General features: G+C 39.2%; 1 protein-coding gene across 1 annotated transcript in view; it reads right to left on the bottom strand.

Moving 5' to 3' along the window:
- The window catches only part of NKAIN2 (sodium/potassium transporting ATPase interacting 2), an 881,770-nt gene that overhangs the window by 5,180 nt on the left and 852,705 nt on the right, over positions 1 to 23,885 (bottom strand). The window contains exon 6 of the mRNA XM_075862314.1: positions 7,954 to 8,035. Within this exon, the coding sequence (XP_075718429.1) occupies positions 7,954 to 8,035 (82 nt within the window). The remainder of the gene's footprint in view (positions 1 to 7,953; positions 8,036 to 23,885) is intronic.

The following is a 23,885-nucleotide window of genomic DNA, read 5'->3' as shown; positions in this document are numbered from 1 at the left end:
CCTTAAGGGGTTAAATTTACTTTTTCTTATTATTCTTTTTGATGCTATTCTTTTTGATGATATTCTAATTGATTGATTCTATTTTGTTAACAACAAAACTTTCTGTGTTAAACATGCGGTATCAGTGGGCAATTATCTCATTCACCTAGTTAAGAGGTAAAGTCTGAATCTCTTTCCATTTCAACTCTCATTGTTCTAGTGCTATCACAATGCATTTTTTATAGTTATAAGCACATTAATTTATTTTTAATAATTTGAAAGTACTATACAATTATGATTAATCACTGCCGCATTTAATTGTACCAGTTTTGGAAAATGTAATTCTTCACTCTTATAGCGTTCCTAACTTTTCAGGTGACTTATTAGAATAAGCTGTCATATGTGTGTACATGAGCAGTTTTCCCCTGTGCAGGCTCTATGACTAATTCTTAGTTTTCTTTGAGCTAGTAAGTGGAGCCTAACTGCTATCATGTTTTCTATACACAGTACACATAGAAGAGAACATCCTGCACTCCTATCGCTATCACATGCAGTATTGTGCAAAAGTTTTAGGCAGCTGTAGAAAAATGCAGCAAAGTAAGGGTTTGTTCACACGCTAGACTAAAAGATGTTTTTTGTGCCACTCGCGATTTTCGCGGCGTTATTCGCTGCATTTTTTACGGCTTTTTTCAATAGCACCTATGGAAAACGGCTCCAAAAACATTCCAAGAAGTGTCGGAACAGAACGCCGTTTTACCATTGCAATAAATGGGCAGATGTTTGAAGGCGTTCTGCTTCCGATTTTTCGGGCGTTTATGGCCCGAAAAACGGCCGAAAATAGGCCGTGTGAACATACCCTTACAATGCTTTCAAAAGCAGAAGTGTTATTAGTTTTTTTTTTATCAATTAACAAAATACAAAGTGAATGAACAGAAGAGAAATCTAAATCAAATCAATATTTTGTGTGACTACTTTTTGCCTTCAAAACATCATAAATTATTGTATGTACACTTGCACACAGTTTTTGAAGGAACTCGGTAGGGAGCTTGTTCCAAACATCTTGGAGAACTAACCACAGATATTTTGTGGATGTAGGCTTCCTCAAATCCTTCTGTCTCTTCATGTAATCCCAGACAAACTTGAGGATGTTGAAATCAGGGCTCTATGGGGGCCATATTATTCAGGGCTCCTTGATCTTTTTTACGCTGAAGATACAGTAGTTTTTAATGACATTGGCTGTATGCTTGTATGCTTGGGGTCGTTGTCCTTCTGCAGAAGCCATTTGAAGCAAATAAGATGCCTCCCTGATAGTATTGCATCTGCTTGTTTTTCTTAGCATTGAGGACACCATTAATCCTGACCATATCCTCAACTCCATTTTCTGAGATGCCGGCCCAAACTTGCAAGGACTCTCCACCTTCACTGTTGCCTGCAGACATTCATTATTGTACCACTTTCCAGGCCTTCAGTGAACAAGCTGCCTTCTGTTACAGCCAAATGTTTAAAATTTTGACTCATCTGTCCAGAGCACCTGCTGCCATTTTTCTGCACCCCATTTCCTATGTTTTCCTGCATAATTGAATCCGTTGGCCTTGTTTTCATGTCAAAGGTATGGCTTTTTGGCCGCAATTCTTCCATGAAGACAACTTCTGGCTAGATTCTCCAAACAGAAGATGGGTATACCAGGGTCCCACTGGTTTCTGCCAGTACTGAGCTGATGGCACTGCTGCACTTCCGATTTCGAAGGGAAGTAAGCATGATGTGTCTTTGATCTGCTGCACTGTTTCCTTGCCCGACCACCGCGTCCACGGTGCTCAATGTTGCTCGTTTCTTTGTTCTTCTTCAAAAGAGCATGAACAGCACATCTTGAAACCCCAGTTGGCTTTAAAATCTTTGCCTGGGAGAGACATTGCTGATGTAGTATAACCACCTTGTGTCTTGTTGCTGTGCACAGTCTTGCCATGGTGGACCCTGTGACATGAAACTATCTTCCACAACCTCACCTTTGTAGCAGAGTTCAGTTGCTCCTCTAGTTTTAAGCCTCCTACACAGCTTTTTCGGTTACAGTTAATGACTGTTTTTCAACTTACATATGAAAATGATGAATATTATCACCTGTTTGGTATAATTGGCTAGTCATACACCTGACTATAATCCTTCAAAATCCATGACTTTGTGGAAGTGTGCCTAGAAGAATTGATGCTGTTTTGAAGGCAAAGGGTGGTCATAACCAAATATTGGTGTGATTTAGATTTCTCCTCTGTTCATTCACTTTGTATTTTGTTAATTGACAAAAAAAAAACTATTAAAACTTCTATTTTTTTAAAGCATTCTTACTTTGCAGCATTTTTCCACAGCTGTCTAAAAACTTTGCGCAGTACTGTGTATACACACACACATACAGTCATGGACAAAATTGTTGGTACCCTTCCTTTAAAGAAAGGGAAACCCACAATGGTCAGTGAAATAACTTGAAACTGACAAAAGTTATAATAAGTGTTAATTTACTGAAAATCAACTAATGTAAATCAGACATTGCTTTTGAATTGTGGCTCAACAGAAAAATAAAAAAATAATGAAACTGGCCTGGTCAAAAATGATGGTATGCTTAAAGAGGCTCTGTCACCAGATTTTGCAACCCCTATCTGCTATTGCAGCAGATAGGCGCTGCAATGTAGATTACAGTAACGTTTTTATTTTTAAAAAACGAGCATTTTTGGCCAAGTTATGACCATTTTTGTAGTTATGCAAATGAGGCTTGCAAAAGTCCAAGTGGGTGTGTTTAAAAGTAAAAGTCCAAGTGGGCGTGTATTATGTGCGTACATCGGGGCGTTTTTAATACTTTTACTAGCTGGGCGTTCTGACGAGAAGTATCATCCACTTCTCTTCACAACGCCCAGCTTCTGACAGTGCAGATCTGTGACGTCACTCACAGGTCCTGCATCGTGTCGGCCACATCGGCACCAGAGGCTACAGTTGATTCTGCAGCAGCATCAGCGTTTGCAGGTAAGTCGATCTTACCTGCAAACGCTGATGCTGCTGCAGAATCAACTGTAGCCTCTGGTGCCGATGTGGCCGACACGATGCAGGACCTGTGAGTGACGTCACAGATCTGCACTGCCAGAAGCTGGGCGTTCTGAAGAGAAGTGGATGATACTTCTCGTCAGAACGCCCAGCTAGTAAAGGTATTAAAAACGCCCCGATGTACGCACATAATACACGCCCACTTGGACTTTTACTTTTAAACACACCCACTTGGACTTTTGCAAGCCTCATTTGCATAACTACAAAAATGGTCATAACTTGGCCAAAAATGCTCGTTTTTAAAAAATAAAAACATTACTGTAATCTACATTGCAGCGCCGATCTGCTGCAATAGCAGATAGGGGTTGCAAAATCTGGTGACAGAGCCTCTTTAACTTAATATTTTGTTACACAACCTTTTGAGGCAATCACTGTAAACAAACGATTTCCGTAGCTCTCAATGAGACTTCTGCACCTGTCCACAGGTATTTTGGTCCACTCCTCGTGTGGACACTGCTCCAGCTGTCTCAGGTTTGAAGGGTACCTTCTCAAGACTGCATGTTTCGGCTCCTTCCACAGATGTTTAATAGGATTTAGATCAGGGCTCATAGAAGGCCACTTCAGAATAGTCCAATGCTTTGCTCTTAGCCCTTCTTGGATGTTTTTAGCTGTGTGTTTTGGGTCATTATCCTGTTGGAGGATCCATGACCTGCGACTGAGACCAAGCTTTCTGACACTGGGCAAGTTTGGTCTCAGTCACAGGTTATGGGTCCTCCAACAATATAATGACCCTAAACACACAGCCAAAAACATCCAAGAAGGGCTTAGAGCACAGCATTGGACTATTCTGAAGTGGCCTTCTATGAGCCTTGATCTAATTCCTATTAAACATCTGTGGAAGGAGCTGAAACATGTGATTTTGCAAGATCACACTTGTCGGAAGTGTGAATAGACATCGCGTCCTGGCTGGAAGCGATGTCTATTCACTCTCAAGACACTTCAGTAATGTTAATGTGTGAGTGAGTAAGTGACAGCACATCGTGATCTCACAAGATCACGATGTGCTGAGTACATGAATGGAGAGAAGTGTATGACGCTGATTGGTCAGCGTCATACACTTCTCTTTACAACGCCCACTTGGTCAAAAGCTAAAAAATGCCCAGTTGGGCATTAAGAAAGTCATTAGCATAAATCTAAAATAGGTCATAACTTGGTCAAAATGGATTGTTTTTTTAAATTAAAAAAACTGCTGTAATCTACATTACAGCGCTGATTATGTAGAAGATAGGGCATTTAAAATGTGGGGACTGAGCCTTTTTAAGTAACTATTTAAGCAGCCAGAGTAGGACCTCTGTTTACATTGAACTACCCGTTTACCTGATTTATTATGATATGTAATGTTTGCTGTGATCTGTCAATGCTTTCCTCCATTCAATGCCATTATGTTGTTCTTCGACAGCAAATAATTACTTTGTATTTTTATCAAATTAGCATAAAATCCACTATTTTCCCTCTATTATGTTCTCTAAGTGGGTTTTGGCCTTTTTACCTCCAATCCAAAATTTATGAATTATTGTTATATATTCTGAGCTTTGCCAAATGCACTATGTATTTATTAAAATTAATGTCAACAATTTAATTTTAATGTCCAAAATTCTGCTAAATAATTTCATAATATACCCTTATAGAAGAGATCTGTTTTTCTGACATGATATATTATATCAGTCTGACTGCATACAGGTGCCACTAGGGGGAGCTAACGGCATACGAAGTTATGCAACTAGTATTGAACTAAATGGGATTTATATAAATCTATATGCAGTGAGCGCCATCTGGTGGCGGCTGCTGGTATCTGTTATGACACTGTCACAGCAAGCAGGAGAAACAATTCAGCACCAGAGCCCTTGTCACCATTGGCCTCTTAGCAGTCTCATGCTTTGGCTTTGTAGTGGGTACTCAACTGGATAAATCCTATATGAGCTTTGCAAATTAAAAAAAAATAAGTATTTACACTACCGTTCAAAAGTTTAGGGTCACTTAGAAATTTCCTTATTTTTGCAAGAAAAGCACAGTTTTTTTCAATGAAGATAACATTAAATTAATCAGAAATACACTCTATACATTGTTAATGTGGTAAATGACTATTCTAGCTGCAAACGTCTCTTTTTTAATGCAATATCTACATAGGTGTATAGAGGCCCATTTCCAGCAACCATCACTCCAGTGTTCTAATGGTACATTGTGTTTGCTAACTGTGTTAGAAGGCTAATGGATGATTAGAAAACACTTGAAAACCCTTGCGCAATTATGTTAGCACCGCTGTAAACAGTTTTGCTGTTTAGAGGAGCTATAAAATTGACCTTCCTTTGAGCTAGTTGAGAATCTGAAGCATTACATTTGTGGGTTCAATTAAACTCTCAAAATGGCTAGAAAAAGAGAGCTTTCATGTGAAACTCGACAGTCTATTCTTGTTCTTAGAAATGAAGGCTATTCCATGCGAGAAATTGCCAAGAAACTGAAGATTTCCTACAACAGTGTGTACTACTACTCCGTTCAGAGGACAGCACAAACAGGCTCTAACCAGAGTAGAAAGAGAAGTGGGAGGCCCCGCTGCACAACTGAGCAACAAGACAAGTACATTAGAGTCTCTAGTTTGAGAAATAGACGCCTCACAGGTCCTCAACTGGCAGCTTCATTAAATAGTACCCGCAAAACGCTAGTGTCAACGTCTACAGTGAAGAGGCGACTCCGGGATGCTGGCCTTCAGGGCAGAGTGGCAAAGAAAAAGCCTTATCTGAGACTGGCTAATAAAAGGAAAAGATTAATATGGGCAAAAGCACACAAACATTGGACAGAGGAAGATTGGAAAAAAGTGTTATGGACAGACGAATGGAAGTTTGAGGTGTTTGGATCACACAGAAGAACATTTGTGAGACGCAGAACAACTGAAAAGATGCTGGAAGAGTGCCTGACACCATCTGTCAAGCATGGTGGAGGTAATGTGATGGTCTGGGGTTGCTTTGGTGCTGGTAAAGTGGGAGATTTGTACAAGGTAAAAGGGATTTTGAATAAGGAAGGCTATCACTCCATTTTGCAACGCCATGCCATACCCTGTGGACAGCGCTTGATTGGAGCCAATTTCGTCCTACAACAGGACAATAACTCAAAGCACACCTCCAAATTATGCAAGAAGTATTTAAGGAAGAAGCAGGCAGCTGGTATTCTATCTGTAATGGAGTGGCCAGCGCAGTCACCTGATCTCAACCCCATAGAGCTATTGTGGGAGCAGCTTGACCATATGGTACGCAAGAAGTGCCCATCAAGCCAATCCAACTTGTGGGAGGGGCTTCTGGAAGCATGGGGTGACATTTCTCACGATTACCTCAGCAAATTAACAGCTAGAATGCCAAAGGTCTGCAATGCTGTAATTGCTGCAAATGGAGCATTCTTTGACGAAAGCAAAGTTTGAAGGAGAAAATTATTATTTCAAATAAAAATCATTATTTCTAACCTTGTCAATGTCTTGACTATATTTTCTAGTCATTTTGCAACTCATTTGATAAATATAAGTGTGAGTTTTCATGGAAAACACAAAATTGTCTGGGTGACCCCAAACTTTTGAACGGTAGTGTATATAAGCAAAAGAACTGAACTGATTTTGTAAGGCTTTAAAGGGTTATTCCCAAGTGGAGTCATTTTTTTTTATGCATCCTAAACATAAATAAAAGTATAAATATAGTGCTTTAAAAAAAATTTAATATTCATTTCCCAACTACCTTTTCTCTAAACTAGATAATGCAGCTAGAGCTGGTTAGATTCTCTAAAAAGGGGTGTGAGCGGCTTGATGTCAATCTGTTAGTGCGCGCTCCCGACGTTGCTAGCTAGCGTTTTAGCAGCATTGGGAATAGAAGCATTAGAACGATCGTCTCAACCACGCTAATTTATGGTGTACATTTGCCACAATTCAGAGAAAATTCAATGTGTTCACGACCCAGCCTCTGTATATAGTGACCAATATAGGCACCTAAAGATAGTGCCACCCCTCTGTAGATATCGCCCCACGCACCCCATCCTGTCGACAGCGCTACACGCCCCCCTCCCTGTACCTAGCTCCATTGGTATAGTTTACATGACCAGTAGCTGAACGATAATCTGCATACAGCTGACATGTGGCTGACATGTGGCCGTGCCGGCATCTAATGTGTATAAGCGCGTTCACGCCCACTCTAAAATCCTCTCCTAAGAAAGGAGAGGAAATCATTACGCAAGAGCGGCCACCGCTATAGGAAATCAGCGGTGGCCGTTTCTCTAGACAACCAGCAATAAACAAGAGGAGCTGAGAGCTACATGAAGACAGGATATCAAGAAAACCACAGCATTTTAATAAAGAAAGGTATTTACAAAAATGAATAACTTTAACAGGTTTAGCTTAATAGGTACATTTATCAGGATGGGAATAACCCTTTAAGGTCCTTTCAGGAAAGTAATTTTTCACTTTTCCATCATCCCAAGATATAAAATAATTACCTAATGTCTTTCTATAATATCCCAATGTTCTTGTCCACTTAACGTGTGGAGAACACAAAGCACATTGATAGGATACCACTATATATTACAGTTCAGTAACATAAGCAACATCTGTAAAATAGTAAAAAACTTTGCTATCTGTCTAAAGGAGAAGGTTAAAGTAACTGTGGTCATATATCATTTTCCACATTTAAGACAAAAACCATTACAGATCTGTGCTACAGTTAATTTTAAGCGGATCCCATTTCCAAAAATCATTACTGTGAAAAGTGAGGAAAGTAATATCTGGCTTAATATCGAAAAGTGTAGCCTGGGGTCAGAATAGAGGAATGTGAATGTGTTTAATTTGTATTTTCTATCCTTTAGTAGAAATAGCCTTTTAATAACTGTCACTCCCAGGATGTGCGGAAATGAAATACTTACATATACATGGGCTGTAGCTGTAAGTGAGATGTCTTCTGAGGACCCTGGTAGCCATAGGAGTCAAAGCCACCTATAAAATCAACTGCAAAAAAAACCAAAAAAAAAACTTCCATTATCATTTTGACCTCAGGCAGAACGCTTCCATCAACCACAAAAGAACTTCCAGGGCGATATGACAGGCCGGTAATAATCAGTAAGAGTTACTAATTACCTAAACGTACAGAAATGATTCATGCTGCAGAATGAGAGAAAAACTACAAGAGTGATGAATCACTATTAAACACTGTCCTTGGATCAGAAATGCCGACATTCCTATTTAAAGCGGTATTCCCACAATGAAGAATATGTCTTAATAAATAGCATGTTTAAATAGGATTAATAATTGTAAATTACATAAATTTGTGAAATTGCAGTGTTCAAAATAAATCCTTGCCCTAAGTACCCCAAATCCTACCAGTGTTGTGATCCAATTGCCACTGGCTACATCCTGGTGTAGTTCATTTCCATCAGGATGCGCAGATGCCTTCTCTTCTCTCAATGTAAGCCATCGGAGATTTAAAACATCGCGTCTGCGCAGTAGTTCTATTCTGTAAGTACAGGGCGGGCATGCTCAGTGGAGCCCTCACCACTGCTTCCCAAAGTATGAGCTGTCCTTGAGTCATGGCAATAAAAGTTTGGACATACCCTGAATATACCCTGATAGCGCTGCTGGACCTCATCCCAGCTCCATCTTCTATTGTCCCTTAATCATTCCTCTGTGGCTACAATTAACTCTGCCTGACTCACAGCACGGCAACCCATAAAACGTAACCCGTCGCTCATGGGTAATGTATTTTCTTACATTACAATGTGTGCCATGTGACTAGTTCTGCAGGCTGCGCCTGTTTCAGCCTATTGAAAAATCAACAACAAAAAACTGTCCACGGGATGGGGAGTGGGAGGGGATGGCAGAATAGAGGAGCAACCTGTGGAAACCAGGGACCATACAGGGACCATACATATGAAAGTTTATTAAGCTAGGGGGAGTTTGGAGGAAAACGTTTGGAAGTTGGAAAAACCCTTTAATGGCTAAAACACTAATGAGGAGAAATAAAAGCACAGGTCAAATATTATATGCAATAGCCACTGAGCTACATTAAATATAATGAAATGACTCCTGAGTTACATTAAGGCTTACATATCACTACAGGTATTTTTTTTTTTAGAAATAGAGTGTATACTTGAATAATAACAATATTTCTCGCCACAATATCACCTACATACAATGCATTCAGAAAGTCTTCAGACCCTTTCAAGTTTTTCATATTTTATTATGTTGAGGCCTTGTGCTAAAATAAAACTCAAGATTTTCCCCATCATTCTGCACTCAATACCCCATAGTGACAAAGTGGAAAAAGAATGTAACTAATCTTTGCTAATTTATTGAAAAGGAAAAATGAAAATATTGCATTGACATAAGTATTCAGGCCCTTTACTCAGTGCTTAGTTGAAGCCCTTTCGCAGTGATAACAGCCTCCAGTCTTCTTGAGTATGATGCCACAAGGTTGAAACACCTGGATTTGGAGATTTTTTGACATTCTACTTGGAAAATCCTCTCAAGCTCTGTCAGGTTGGATGGTAGACAGCCATTTTCAGGTCTCTCCGGAGATGTTCTAATGGGTTCAAGTCAGGGCCCTGGAAGGGCCACTCAAGGACATTCACAGAGTTGTCCCTAAGCCACTCCTGTGTTGTCTTGGCTGCGTGCTTAGGGTCATTGTCTTGTTGGATCGTGGGCCCAGTCTGAGGTTCAGAGCACTTTGGATCTGGTTTTCATTAAGATTATTTCTGTACTTTGCTCCATTCATCTTTCCCTCAACCCTGACCAGTCTCCCTGTCCCAGCCGCTGAAATACACCCCAACAGCATGATGCTGCCACCACCATGCTTCACTGAAGGGATGGTATTGGGCAGGTGATAAGCAGTGTCTGGTTTCCTCCAGACATGACGCTTTGACTTAAGGCCAAAAAGTTAAATTTTGGTTTCATCAGACAACAGAATCTTGTTTCTCACAGTCAGAGTCCTTTAGGTGCTTTTTTCCAAACTCCAGCCGGCTTTCATGTGTCTTGCTGGCCACTCTGCCATAAAGCCCAGATTGGTGGAGTGCTGCAGTGATAGTTGACCTTCTGGAAGTTTCTCCCATCTGCACACAGGATCAATGGAGCTCAGCCAGAGTGACCATTGGATTCTTGGTCACCTCTCTAACCAAGGCTCTTCTCCCCCAATTTCTTAATTTTGTAGGGCGGCCAGCTCTAGGAAGAGTCCTGGTTGTTCCAAACTTCTTCCATTTAAGAATTATGGAGGCCACTGTGCTCTTGGGAACTTTTAGTGCAGCAGAATTTTTTTTGTACCCTTCTGCAGATCTGTACCTCCACACAATTGTATCTCTGAGCTCTACAGGCAGTTATTTCCTCCTCATGGCTTGGTTTTTACTCTGATATGGATTGTCAGCTGTGAGACCTTATATAGACATGGGTGTGTATTTCCAAATCATGTCCAATCAAATGAATTTACCTCAGGTGGACACCAATTAAGGTGTAGAAACATTTCAAAGATGATCTAGATTAATGGGAGGCCCCCAGAGCTAAATGTTAAGTGTCATAGCAAAGGGTCTGAATACTAATGTCCATGAGAAATTTGAGATTTTAATTTTAAATAAATTTGCAAACATTTCTAAAATTCTGTTTTACTTTGTCCTTATGGGGTATTGAGTGCAGAATGATGGTGAGAAACGTGACTTTTTTTAATTTTATCACAAGGCCTAAACATAACAAAATGAGAAAAAAGTGAAAGGGTCTGAAGACTTTCCGAATGCGCTGTATGTGATGTTTTTTTTTTTAGCAGTTTTCCCCCCTTTGCAGGCTCCATTGCTCAGTTTTTCCAGAGCTAATTTCCAGAAGAGGTGGACACTACCCACTATGAAGTCCCCCCCCCCATACTCAGGAGCATTGCACTTTGTCCCTTATCTGACAATTCTGTCTGCTACTAATGAGGATTCTGATCACGCTCCTGGGTCAGCTCCTCATGTTCTTCCAGGGTAAATACTGTGATCAATAATATGCTCCTTCATGAGACATGAGAACTGTCAATCTGTCTGAAGACATCCCTGTGAGATAGTCTAAGATATGCTTTCTAGAAAATGATACACTGTATGGACAAAACTATTGGGGCACCAACACATTACATCTACAGGAGCTTTTATGACATCCTGTTCTAAATCTATAGGCATTAATATGGAGCCCCCCCCCCCCCCCTCCCTCCTTGCTGCTAAAAAGCTTCCACTCTTTTTGGAAGGCTTTCTACAAGATTTTGTAGTGTGTCTGTGGGAATATTTGCCCATTCATCCAGAAGAGCATTTGTAGGTGTTACGCCACTGGTGATGCTCTAGACCGCAACACCAGACAATTGCTATCACATGGGTGAATCACACATCAACACTGACAGAACACAAAGAGCACAAGTAACTCACCAGTGGATGAGTGGGACCGAACACTGAAGGTAGCAGAAGATGGAGATGATGCACATATCGAGTGGATAGCAATTGAACAGTATGCAAACCGTTAATAGATGAATAGACAGTTGACAGGAATTAAGAGCACTCACTGACCCTATCTGAATACTATTCCACAGCAGAGTAAGACAACAACTTGGCAGTACACCAAACGCATAGGAAAGGCAAACAAACATGGGGAATTTCCGATCCCAGGATACCTATTAGACCACAATACATAAACTAGCAGTCCTGCTACTAATTGTAACAGTGAAGTCAGACACTGATGTTGGACAAGAGGACCAGGCGGGCCAGTCAAGTTCTTCCACACCAAATTCACCCAACCATTCCTTTATGAACCTTGCTTTATGCGCCTTAACACTCATCCACCCCACTCTGTAACTTTATGTGGTCTGCTACTTTGTGGCTGAGTTGCTGTGGTTCCTAAATGCTTCCACTTACTCTCAGTTGATCGTGGAATATCTAGTAGGGAAGAAATTTCATGTTGTAACGGTGACATTCTATTACAGTATTATAGTGATCTTGCGGGCACAGCAGATATGAGATTAGTAACAGGAGGGGAGGTGTGAGCGCGGGTTTGCTTCTTAACCCCTTTGATGCCGCAATGAATATTTGTATTGGCATCTACAAAGAGGAGGGCTTCATTTGTCACCCCACCATCTGCGGACTGGCAGTTTTATAGCAACAGCCCATGGTGAGGCCCTAATAGCTATCCTATAAGAATGGCTATTAAGACAAACTCCTGAGGCGGTCATCTGCAGCTCACAGGGCACCGAAGTTCTCGAGACATCCTCGGGATAGCAAAGAGCAGGCTGAAGGAGAAGCGCCACACACACACCTGTAAATAGTGCCGCACACATCCTCCTGTAGAAAGTACCAACCCCTGTAGATAGAACACCACAGAGCCCCCTGTAGATAGTGCTACCTCCTCCTGTAGATAGCGCCCCACACACACCACTCTCTCGACAGCACTACACCCTCCCTGTATATAGCTCCATTGGGGCTCCCTCTAGGAGTGGAATCCCCAGCCAGAGCATTGCCTACGCTCTGGCTGGGGACTCCTCCCCTGCAGGAGCCCCTGACATCACTGTACATATATTAGGGGCTTCTCCAGGAGAGGAAAACCCGGCTAGAGCATTGCCGAAGCTCTGGCCGGGTATTCTGCTCCTAGAGATGGCCTGTGACGTCACCGTCCATATATGGACAGTGACGTCAGGAGCTCCTCCAGGAGAGAAATCCCCAGCCGAGAGAGTGTTGGCAACGCTCTGGCCGGGGATTCTGGTCCAGGAGGAGCCCCTGTAATCACTGTCCCCCTGTAGTCATATTCCATTATAGTAATGTAGTATTATTATAGTATTGTTATAGTAATGTAGTATTATTATAATAATAATAATAATAATAATGTAGTATTGCTATAGTAATGTAGTATTGTTATAGTAATGCATTGTTATAGTAATGTAGCATTATTATAGTAATGTAGTATTATAGTAATATAGTATTGTTATAGTAATGTAGTATTAAAGTAATGTAGTATTATTATTATAATAGTAATGTCATATTATTATAGTAATGTAGCATTATAATAGTAATGTAGTATTGTTATAGTAATGTAGTAATGTTATAGTTATGTAGTATTATTATAGTAATGTAGTAATGTTATAGTAATGTCGTATTATTATAGTAATGTAGTATTATAGTAATGTAGTATTGTTATAGTAATGTGGTATTATAGCAATGTAGTAATGTTATAGTAATGTCGTATTATTATAGTAATGTAGTGTTATAGTAATGTAGTATTATTATAGTAGTTAAAATAACTAATTGATTAACTTACCTGACCGAGTTTGAGACCCCTGATTTATAGGGTGTGTGTGTGCGTGCTATAGGGGTGTGTGTGTGTGTGTGTGTGTGGGGCACTATCTATAGGTGTGTGTGTGTGGAACTATTTACAGGGGGTTTGGCACTATCTACAGGGGGGGGAGGTGTAGCACTATGTTCAATGGGGTGTGTGTGGCACAATCTACAGAGAGCACTGTGGCACTATCTACAGAGGGCACTGAAATTATCTACAGAGGGCACTGTGGCACTATCTACAGAGGGCACTATGACACTATATACAGAGGGCACTATGGCACTATCTACAGAGGGCACTGTGGCATTATCTACAGAGGGCACTGTGGCATTATCTACAGAGGGCACTGTGGCATTATCTATGGGTGGGTGTGTGGCAGAATCTACAGAAGGCACTGTGGAATTATCTACAGAGGCCACTGTGGCATTATCTATAGAGTTAGTACAGCAAAAAGGTGAGGGGATGGCGGCGCTCCTCCGAGACTATTATGAGGTAGTGAAGTGTAGATAGCCAGCTGCCACCCACTGCAGTCCCTTGGTGCTAAATCCTTAGTACCTGGGACAAGGTGAAAGTCAGAAGGTGAAGAGAAAAAATGCAGTGTAATTACGGGTATCGGCGCCAAGGCTGAAAAGGATCAGGAACGGAGTCAAGTGCATAGGATCTAGATCCTATGCACTTGACTCCGTTCCTCATTATCTACAGATGGCACTGGCAGTATCTACAGAGAGCACTGTGGCAGTATCTACAGAGGGCACTGTGGCAGTATCTATAAAGGGCTCTGTGGTACGATCTAAAAAGGGACTGCCTCATTTTGACATTTGTGTGTCTGCCAAACGCTGCCAACTGAGCTGCCGGACTGCATTTAGCGACACTTAAACTGTAAAACTGGATTGTTGAAATAAGCACGTGGAGAAATCTCGCAAATTTCCGTTAAGTTTAAACCTAGCGCTATTATTATAGTAATGTAGTATTATTATAGTAATGCAGTATTATTATAGTAATGTAGTATTCTTATAGTAATGTAATATTATTAGAGTAATGTAGGATTATAGTAATGTAGTATTATTATAGCAATGTAGTATTAGAATAGTAATGTAGTAGTGTTATTATAGTAATGTGGTATTGTTATAGTAATGTGGTATTATTATAGTAATGTAGTATTATTATAGCAATGTAGTATTAGAATAGTAATATAGTAGTGTTATTATAGTAGTGTAGTATTGTTATGGTAATGTAGTATTGTTATAGCAATGCAGTGTTATAGTAATGTAGTATTATAGTAATGTATTATTATTATTATAGTATTGTTATAGTAATGTAGTATTATTATAATAATGTAGTATTGTTATAGTAATGTAGTATTGTTATAGTAATGTAGTATTATAGTAATGTAGTATTATAGTAATGTATTATTATTATTATTATTATTATTATTATAGTATTGTTATAGTAATGTAGTATTATTATAATAATGTAGTATTGTTATAGTAATGTAGTATTGTTATAGTAATGTAGTATTATAGTAATGTATTATTATTATAGTATTGTTATAGTATTGTAGTATTATTATAATAATGTAGTATTGTTATAGTAATAGTATAGTAATGTAGTATTATTATTATAGTAATATAGTATTATATAGTAATAGTATATAGTAATATAGTATTGTTATAGTAATGTAGTATTATAGTAATGTAGTATTATTATTATAATAGTAATGTCGCATTATTATAGTAATGTAGTATTATTATAGTAATGTAGCATTGCTATAGTAATGTAGTAGTTATTTTAATGTAGTAATGTTATAGTAATGTCATATTATTATAGTAATGTAGTATTATAGTAATGTAGTATTGTTATAGTAATATAGTATTATAGCAATGTAGTAATGTTATAGTAATGTCGTATTATTATAGTAATTGTAGTGTTATAGTAATGTAGTATTATTATAGTAGTTCAAATAACTAATTGATTAACTTACCTGGCCGAATTTGAGACCCCTGATTTATAGGGTGTGTGTGTGTGTGTGTGTGTGTGTGTGTGTGTGTGTGCCACTATCTATAGGGGCGTGTGTGGCACTTTTTATAGGGCTGTGTGTGGAACTATTTACAGGGGGTGTGACACTATCTACAGGGGGGGGGGTGTGTGTCGCACAATGTTCAAGGGTATGTGTGTGGCACTATCTACAGAGGGTACTGTGGCACTATCTACAGAGGGCACTGTGTCATTATCTACAGAGGACACTGTGGCACTATCTACAGAGGGCACTGTGACACTATCTACAGAGGGCACTGTGGCACTATCTACAGAGGGCACTGTGGCATTATCTACAGAGGGCACTGTGGCATTATCTACAGAGGGCACCGTGGCACCATCCACAGAGGGCACTGTGGCACCCTCTACAGGGGACACTGTGGCACTATCTACAGAGGCCACTGTGGCATAGAGGGCACTGTAGCATGATCTACAGGGGTGTGTGACACTATCTACAGAGGGCACTGTGGCACTATCTACAGAGGGCACTGTGGCATTATCTACAGAGGGCACTGTGGCATTATCTACAGAGGGCACTGTGGCACCATCCACAGAGGGCACTGTGGCACCCTCTACAGAGGGCACTGTGGCACTATCTACAGCGGGCACTGTGGCATTATCTACAGAGGGCACTGTGGCATTATCTACAGAGGGCACTGTGGCATTGTCTAGGGGTGTGGCACTATCTACAGAGGGCACTGTAGCATGATCTACAGGAGTGTGTGACAGTATCTACAGAGGGCACTGCGGCAATATCTACAGAGGGCACTGTGGTATTATTTACAAAGGGCACTGTGGCACTATGGCACTATCTAAAAAAGGGCTGCCCAATCTTGACATTCTTGCGTCTGCCAAACGCTGCCAACTGAGCAGCCAGACTCCATTTAGCAACACTTAAACTCCATTTAGCAACACTTAAACTGGAAAACTGGATTGTTAAAATAAGCACGTGGAGTAATCACGCAAATTTCTATTTAGTTTAAACCTAGCGGTATTATTATAGTAATGTAGTATTCGTATAGTAATGTCGTATTATTATTATTATTATTATTATAGTAATGTAGTATTCTTATAGTACTGTAGTATGATTATAGTAATTTAGTATTATTCTAGTATCGGAGTATTGTTATAGTAATGTAGTGTTATTATAGTAATGTAGTATTATAGTAATGTAGTATTATTATAGTACTGTAGTAATTTTTAAGTAATGTAGTATTATTATTATAGTAATATAGTATTGTTATAGTAATGTAGTAATGTTTTAGTAATGTAGTATTATTATAGTAATATAGTATTGTTATAGTAATGTAGTATTATAGTAATGTATTATTATAGTATTGTTATAATAATGTAGTATTATTATAATAATGTAGTATTGTTATAGTAATGTAGTATTGTTATAGTAATGTAGTATTATAGTAATGTATTATTATTATTATAGTATTGTTATAGTAATGTAGTATTGTTATAGTAATGTAGTATTATAGTAATGTATTATTATTATTATAGTATTGTTATAGTAATGTAGTATTATTATAATAATGTAGTATTGTTATAGTAACATAGTATTGTTATAGTAATGTAGTATTATAGTAATGTAGTATTATAGTAATGTATTATTATTATTATAGTATTGTTATAGTAATGTAGTATTATTATAATAATGTAGTATTGTTATAGTAATGTAGTATTGTTATAGTAATGTAGTATTATAGTAATGTAGTATTATAGTAATGTATTATTATTATTATTATTATAGTATTGTTATAGTAATGTAGTATTGTTATAGTAATGTAGTATTATAGTAATGTAAATATTACTGCCTGAGCTGAACGATTAAAATAAGTTTATTTAGATAAATCTTTAAAAATGGGCCCTTGAAGCCAAAATAACAGGCTCAATCATATGGTCAGCAGCAGAGACCTAGCCTAAGAGGCAAAGGATACTAACTACCCACAGACCAGTCTCTCCTATTATTATATATAAGCTGAATCCTAATGATTGATTAGTAATAGCGCCGTACCACGCTACACCTTGCGCTATGTTGCGCTAGTCCGGCTCTTAAAGCCACGTATAGTGATGTGGTCAGCAATAGTGTCAAGACCTCCAATGTTCGGTAGCAAGCCCCCTGTTGCAAGATCACTGACCAGTATTCACTAAATGTTAAATTGTTAGTTGTAATGCTATATCGTTAATCCTACGCGTTTCAGAACCACCGTTACTGGTGGAACATCATCAGGGATTATTAGTGTTAAACGATAATCTTTAATATGGATGCCGGATCGCACGGTTGTGTGCATTAATGAACCTCCCGGCTCGTGCACGATCAAGATATAATGGTTGCACACGAGCCGGCGAGGTGCCGGTCTTTTAAACAGCTAGGGCCCTCCCCCCATACTGACATGCCCCCGGCGTGCCACCAATCCACATCCGACACGTCACTCTGGACCTGTCAGGACTGTGGCACGCCTCCCTTTATCGGCAGCCAATAGGGTATAGGTAGGACGACTAGCGTCCCTAGTAACGCTGGAGATCCGAGAAGCGGATCTAGTACTCAAATGGGGAATGATATACTCAAAGTGGGAGCTATGCCCCGTGCAGAGGACAATGTGCCGAAAATCCAGCACAAATCCCCGCTATTGCCAGAACGCAGAGTTCACCAAGTGCACGGCATTAGATCGTCTGAATGACATCAATGTTGCGTCTCGTTGTTATGACGACCAGCCGGGTGCATACATATCCATGGGCAGGTTTCAAGCATGTAACGCTGCTCCTCGTCGATATAAAGATGTTAAAATTCCAAAGACATCTACTAACTATGGATTAGATGTAGACCTTCACATCATTCAATGCTGTCATCAATACCTCACACCTTCTAGACTGTACTCGTTACTCTATCAGAGTGGTACACATCTATAGTGAGAAGTTATTAGACAGCTACCATTACTTTCAAGGATTATAGGACATCAAGCACGTATCCTTTCAATATTATACCTATACAAGTAGTTCCTATCAGGGACTTAGATTAGCCTCAAAACCAACTTGTAGTTCAAGGGTACATAGGTTTCTAGATGTTAAAGTTCTGGATGACACAGCGGTGTCATAGGAAACAGGCATATGAAATTTGTTCGTTCAGGCCCAGGGGAGCAATGGTGCGCAGTCGAAAAATCCACTGCGCTTCCTTTTGAAGGATAATTTTATTCATATCACCTCCTCTCATAGTAGGTCTCACATATTCAATGCCTTGGAATCTGAGAGAGGAACTATCCCCATTATGAAATTCCCATATGTGATGAGATATCGGGGTATCCTCCTTCCTTCTGCAATCCCCTATATGATCCCGGATCCTCCTCCTGAACTCTCTAATGGTTTTGCCAATATATTGTTTTTCGCATATACAGGTAATCATATACACAATGCCCTTTGTTCGACAATTGATATAGGTCCTGTTCTCAAAAGTTCTTCCAGTACTCATGCTCTTGAAAGTCGTGCCACATTGAATAGAGGCACACGCCTTACCCGATCCACATCTATATGTCCCTTTGAGGTTACTATTAAGCCACGTAGTGGAAGAGTCCTGTCTACTCATATGGCTATGTACCACATGATCCTTGACATTCCTACCCCTCCTGAACGTAATAAGGGGAGAATGTACCACCAGCTTTCCAATATCCGGATCAGCCTCTAGAATCCCCCAATAGCATTGGAGGGCACCGTCCACAGAGGGCACTGTGGCACCCTCTACAGGGGGCACTGTGGCACTATCTACAGAGGCCACTGTGGCATAGAGGGCACTGTAGCATGATCTACAGGGGTGTGTGACACTATCTACAGAGGGCACTGTGGCACTATCTACAGAGGGCACTGTGGCATTATCTACAGAGGGCACTGTGGCATTATCTACAGAGGGCACTGTGGCACCATCCACAGAGGGCACTGTGGCACCCTCTACAGAGGGCACTGTGGCACTATCTACAGCGGGCACTGTGGCATTATCTACAGAGGGCACTGTGGCATTATCTACAGAGGGCACTGTGGCACCATCCACAGAGGGCACTGTGGCACCCTCTACAGAGGGCACTGTGGCACTATCTACAGCAGGCACTGTGGCATTATCTACAGAGGGCACTGTGGCATTGTCTAGGGGGTGTGGCACAATCTACAGAGGGCACTGTAGCATGATCTACAGGAGTGTATGACAGTATCAACAGAGGGCACTGCGGCAATATATACAGAGGGCACTGTGGTATTATTTACAAAGGGCACTGTGGCACTATGGCACTATCTAAAAAAGGGCTGCCCAATCTTGACATTCTTGCGTCTGCCAAACGCTGCCAACTGAGCAGCCAGACTCCATTTAGCAACACTTAAACTCCATTTAGCAACACTTAAACTGGAAAACTGGATTGTTAAAATAAGCACGTGGAGTAATCACGCAAATTTCTATTTAGTTTAAACCTAGCGGTATTATTATAGTAATGTAGTATTCTTATAGTAATGTCGTATTATTATTATTATTATTATTATAGTAATGTAGTATTCTTATAGTACTGTAGTATGATTATAGTAATTTAGTATTATTCTAGTATCGGAGTATTGTTATAGTAATGTAGTGTTATTATAGTAATGTAGTATTATAGTAATGTAGTATTATTATAGTACTGTAGTAATTTTTAAGTAATGTAGTATTATTATTATAGTAATATAGTATTGTTATAGTAATGTAGTAATGTTTTAGTAATGTAGTATTATTATAGTAATATAGTATTGTTATAGTAATGTAGTATTATAGTAATGTATTATTATAGTATTGTTATAATAATGTAGTATTATTATAATAATGTAGTATTGTTATAGTAATGTAGTATTATAGTAATGTAGTATTATAGTAATGTATTATTATTATTATTATAGTATTGTTATAGTAATGTAGTATTATTATAATAATGTAGTATTGTTATAGTAATGTAGTATTGTTATAGTAATGTAGTATTATAGTAATGTAGTATTATAGTAATGTATTATTATTATAGTATTGTTATAGTAATGTAGTATTATTATAATAATGTAGTATTGTTATAGTAATGTAGTATTGTTATAGTAATGTAGTATTATAGTAATGTAGTATTATAGTAATGTATTATTATTATTATAGTATTGTTATAGTAATGTAGTATTGTTATAGTAATGTAGTATTATAGTAATGTAAATATTACTGCCTGAGCTGAACGATTAAAATAAGTTTATTTAGATAAATCTTTAAAAATGGGCCCTTGAAGCCAAAATAACAGGCAATAACATTAAAGTAATGTAGTATTATTATTATAGTAATATAGTATTATATAGTAATAGTATATAGTAATATAGTATTGTTATAGTAATGTAGTATTATAGTAATGTATTATTATAGTATTGTTATAGTAATGTAGTATTATTATAATAATGTAGTATTGTTATAGTAATGTAGTATTGTTATAGTAATGTAGTATTATAGTAATGTAGTATTATAGTAATGTATTATTATTATTATTATTATAGTATTGTTATAGTAATGTAGTATTATTATAATAATGTAGTATTGTTATAGTAATGTAGTATTGTTATAGTAATGTAGTATTATAGTAATGTAGTATTATTATTATAATAGTAATGTCGCATTATTATAGTAATGTAGTATTATTATAGTAATGTAGCATTGCTATAGTAATGTAGTAGTTATGGTAATGTAGTAATGTTATAGTAATGTCATATTATTATAGTAATGTAGTATTATAGTAATGTAGTATTGTTATAGTAATATAGTATTATAGCAATGTAGTAATGTTATAGTAATGTCGTATTATTATAGTAATTGTAGTGTTATAGTAATGTAGTATTATTATAGTAGTTCAAATAACTAATTGATTAACTTACCTGGCCGAATTTGAGACCCCTGATTTATAGGGTGTTTGTGTGTGTGTGTGTGTGTGTGTGTGTGTGTGTGTGCCACTATCTATAGGGGTGTGTATGTGTGTGGGACTTTTTATAGGGCTGTGTGTGGAACTATCTACAGAGGGTACTGTGGCACTATCTACAGAGGGCACTGTGACATTATCTACAGAGGGCACTGTGACACCCTCTACAGAGGGCACTGTGGCACTATCTACAGCGGGCACTGTGGCATTATCTACAGAGGGCACTGTGGCATTATCTACAGAGGGCACTGTGGCATTGTCTGTGTGTGGGGCACTATCTATAGGGGTGTGTGTGGAACTATTTACAGGGGGTTTGGCACTATCTACAGGGGGGGGGGGGTGTGTAGCACTATGTTCAATGGGGTGTGTGTGGCACAATCTACAGAGAGCACTGTGGCACTATCTACAGAGGGCACTGAAATTATCTACAGAGGGCACTGTGGCACTATCTACAGAGTGCACTGTGGCATTATCTACAGAGGGCACTGTGGCATTATCTACAGAGGGCACTGTGGCACCATCCACAGAGGGCACTGTGGCACCCTCTACAGGGGGCACTGTGGCACTATCTACAGAGGCCACTGTGGCATTATCTACAGAGGGCACTGTAGCATGATCTACAGGGGTGTGTGACACTATCTACAGAGGGCACTGTGGCACTATCTACAGAGGGCACTGTGGCATTATCTACAGAGGGCACTGTGGCATTATCTACAGAGGGCACTGTGGCACCATCCACAGAGGGCACTGTGGCACCCTCTACAAGGTGCACTGTGGCACTATCTACAGAGGCCACTATGGCTTTATCTACAGAGGGCACTGTAGCATGATCTACAGGGGTGTGTGACACTATCTACAGAGGGCACTGTGGCACTATCTACAGAGGGCACTGTGGCATTATCTACAGAGGGCACTGTGGCATTATCTACAGAGGGCACTGTGGCACCATCCACAGAGGGCACTGTGGCACCCTCTACAGAGGGCACTGTGGCACTATCTACAGCAGGCACTGTGGCATTATCTACAGAGGGCACTGTGGCATTGTCTAGGGGGTGTGGCACTATCTACAGCAGGCACTGTGGCATTATCTACAGGAGTGTGTGACAGTATCTACAGAGGACACTGCGGCAATATCTACAGAGGGCACTGTGGTATTATTTACAAAGGGCACTGTGGCACTATAGCACTATCTAAAAAAGGGCTGCCCAATCTTGACATTCTTGCGTCTGCCAAACGCTGCCAACTGAGCAGCCAGACTCCATTTAGCAACACTTAAACTCCATTTAGCAACACTAAGGCTATGTTCACACGGAGTATTTTGGGGGAGGAATATCTGCCTCAAAATTCAGTTTGGAACTTTGAGGCAGATATTCCTCTCCCTGCACGCCGATTTTCGCGGCAATTATCGCGCCGTTTTTCGCCCGCGGGCATAAAACAGCGAGAAATACGCTTTCTCCTGCCTCCCATTGAAGTCAATGGGAGGTCGGAGGCGGAAGCGCCCGAAGATAGGGTATGTCGCTTCTTTTTCCCGCGAGGCAGTTTTACTGCTCGCGGGAAAAAGACGCCGACGCCTCCCATTGAAATCAATGGGAGGCGTTCTCGGGCCGTTTCTGCCGAGTTTTGCGACGCGGTTTCTGCGTCAAAAAACTCGGCAAAATACACCGTGTGAACATAGCCTTAAACTGGAAAACTGGATTGTTAAAATAAGCACATGGAGTAATCACGCAAATTTCTATTTAGTTTAAACCTAGCTGTATTATTATAGTAATGTAGTATTCTTATAGTAATGTCGTATTATTATTATTATTATTATTATTATTATTATTATTATTATTATTATTATAGTAATGTAGTATTCTTATAGTACTGTAGTATGATTATAGTAATTTAGTATTATTCTAGTATCGGAGTATTGTTATAGTAATGTAGTGTTATTATAGTAATGTAGTATTATAGTAATGTAGTATTATTATAGTACTGTAGTAATTTTAAAGTAATGTAGTATTATTATTATAGTAATATAGTATTGTTATAGTAATGTAGTAATGTTTTAGTAATGTAGTATTATTATAGTAATGTAGTAATGTTATAGTAATGTAGGATTATTATAGTAATGTAGTAATGTTATAGTAATGTAGTATTATTATAGTAATGTGGTATTGTTATTATAGTAATGTAGTATTATTATAGTAATGTAGTATTATTATAGTAGTTCAAATAACTAATTGATTAACAATAATTTTGTATTGTATCAAATTTGAAAGTAATGCGGCCGGTCAACTTCACATTTTTTCTATGTGCCGCCCATTTACCCGGCCGAGTTTGGGACTCCTGGTCTACAGTATGGTAGATTCATAGCCTGTTTTACTATGAATATGTCAAGGTCAGCCGTCACTAGAGGGAGTTTAAGGGCATGACCACACGTGGCGGATTTCCTCCGCAACTGTCCGCATCAATGCCGCACAGAATCTGCGTTGCAGATTCTGCTGCGGATCTGCACAAAATGTGCAGAAAATTGATGCGGACTAGCTGCTGCGGACTGCGGG

The sequence above is a fragment of the Rhinoderma darwinii genome, chromosome 4 (assembly GCF_050947455.1).
Source record: "Rhinoderma darwinii isolate aRhiDar2 chromosome 4, aRhiDar2.hap1, whole genome shotgun sequence".
Taxonomy (NCBI): domain Eukaryota; kingdom Metazoa; phylum Chordata; class Amphibia; order Anura; family Rhinodermatidae; genus Rhinoderma; species Rhinoderma darwinii.
Note: the sequence above shows the minus strand (reverse complement) of the source record. Positions and strands in the feature narration are given on the sequence as shown.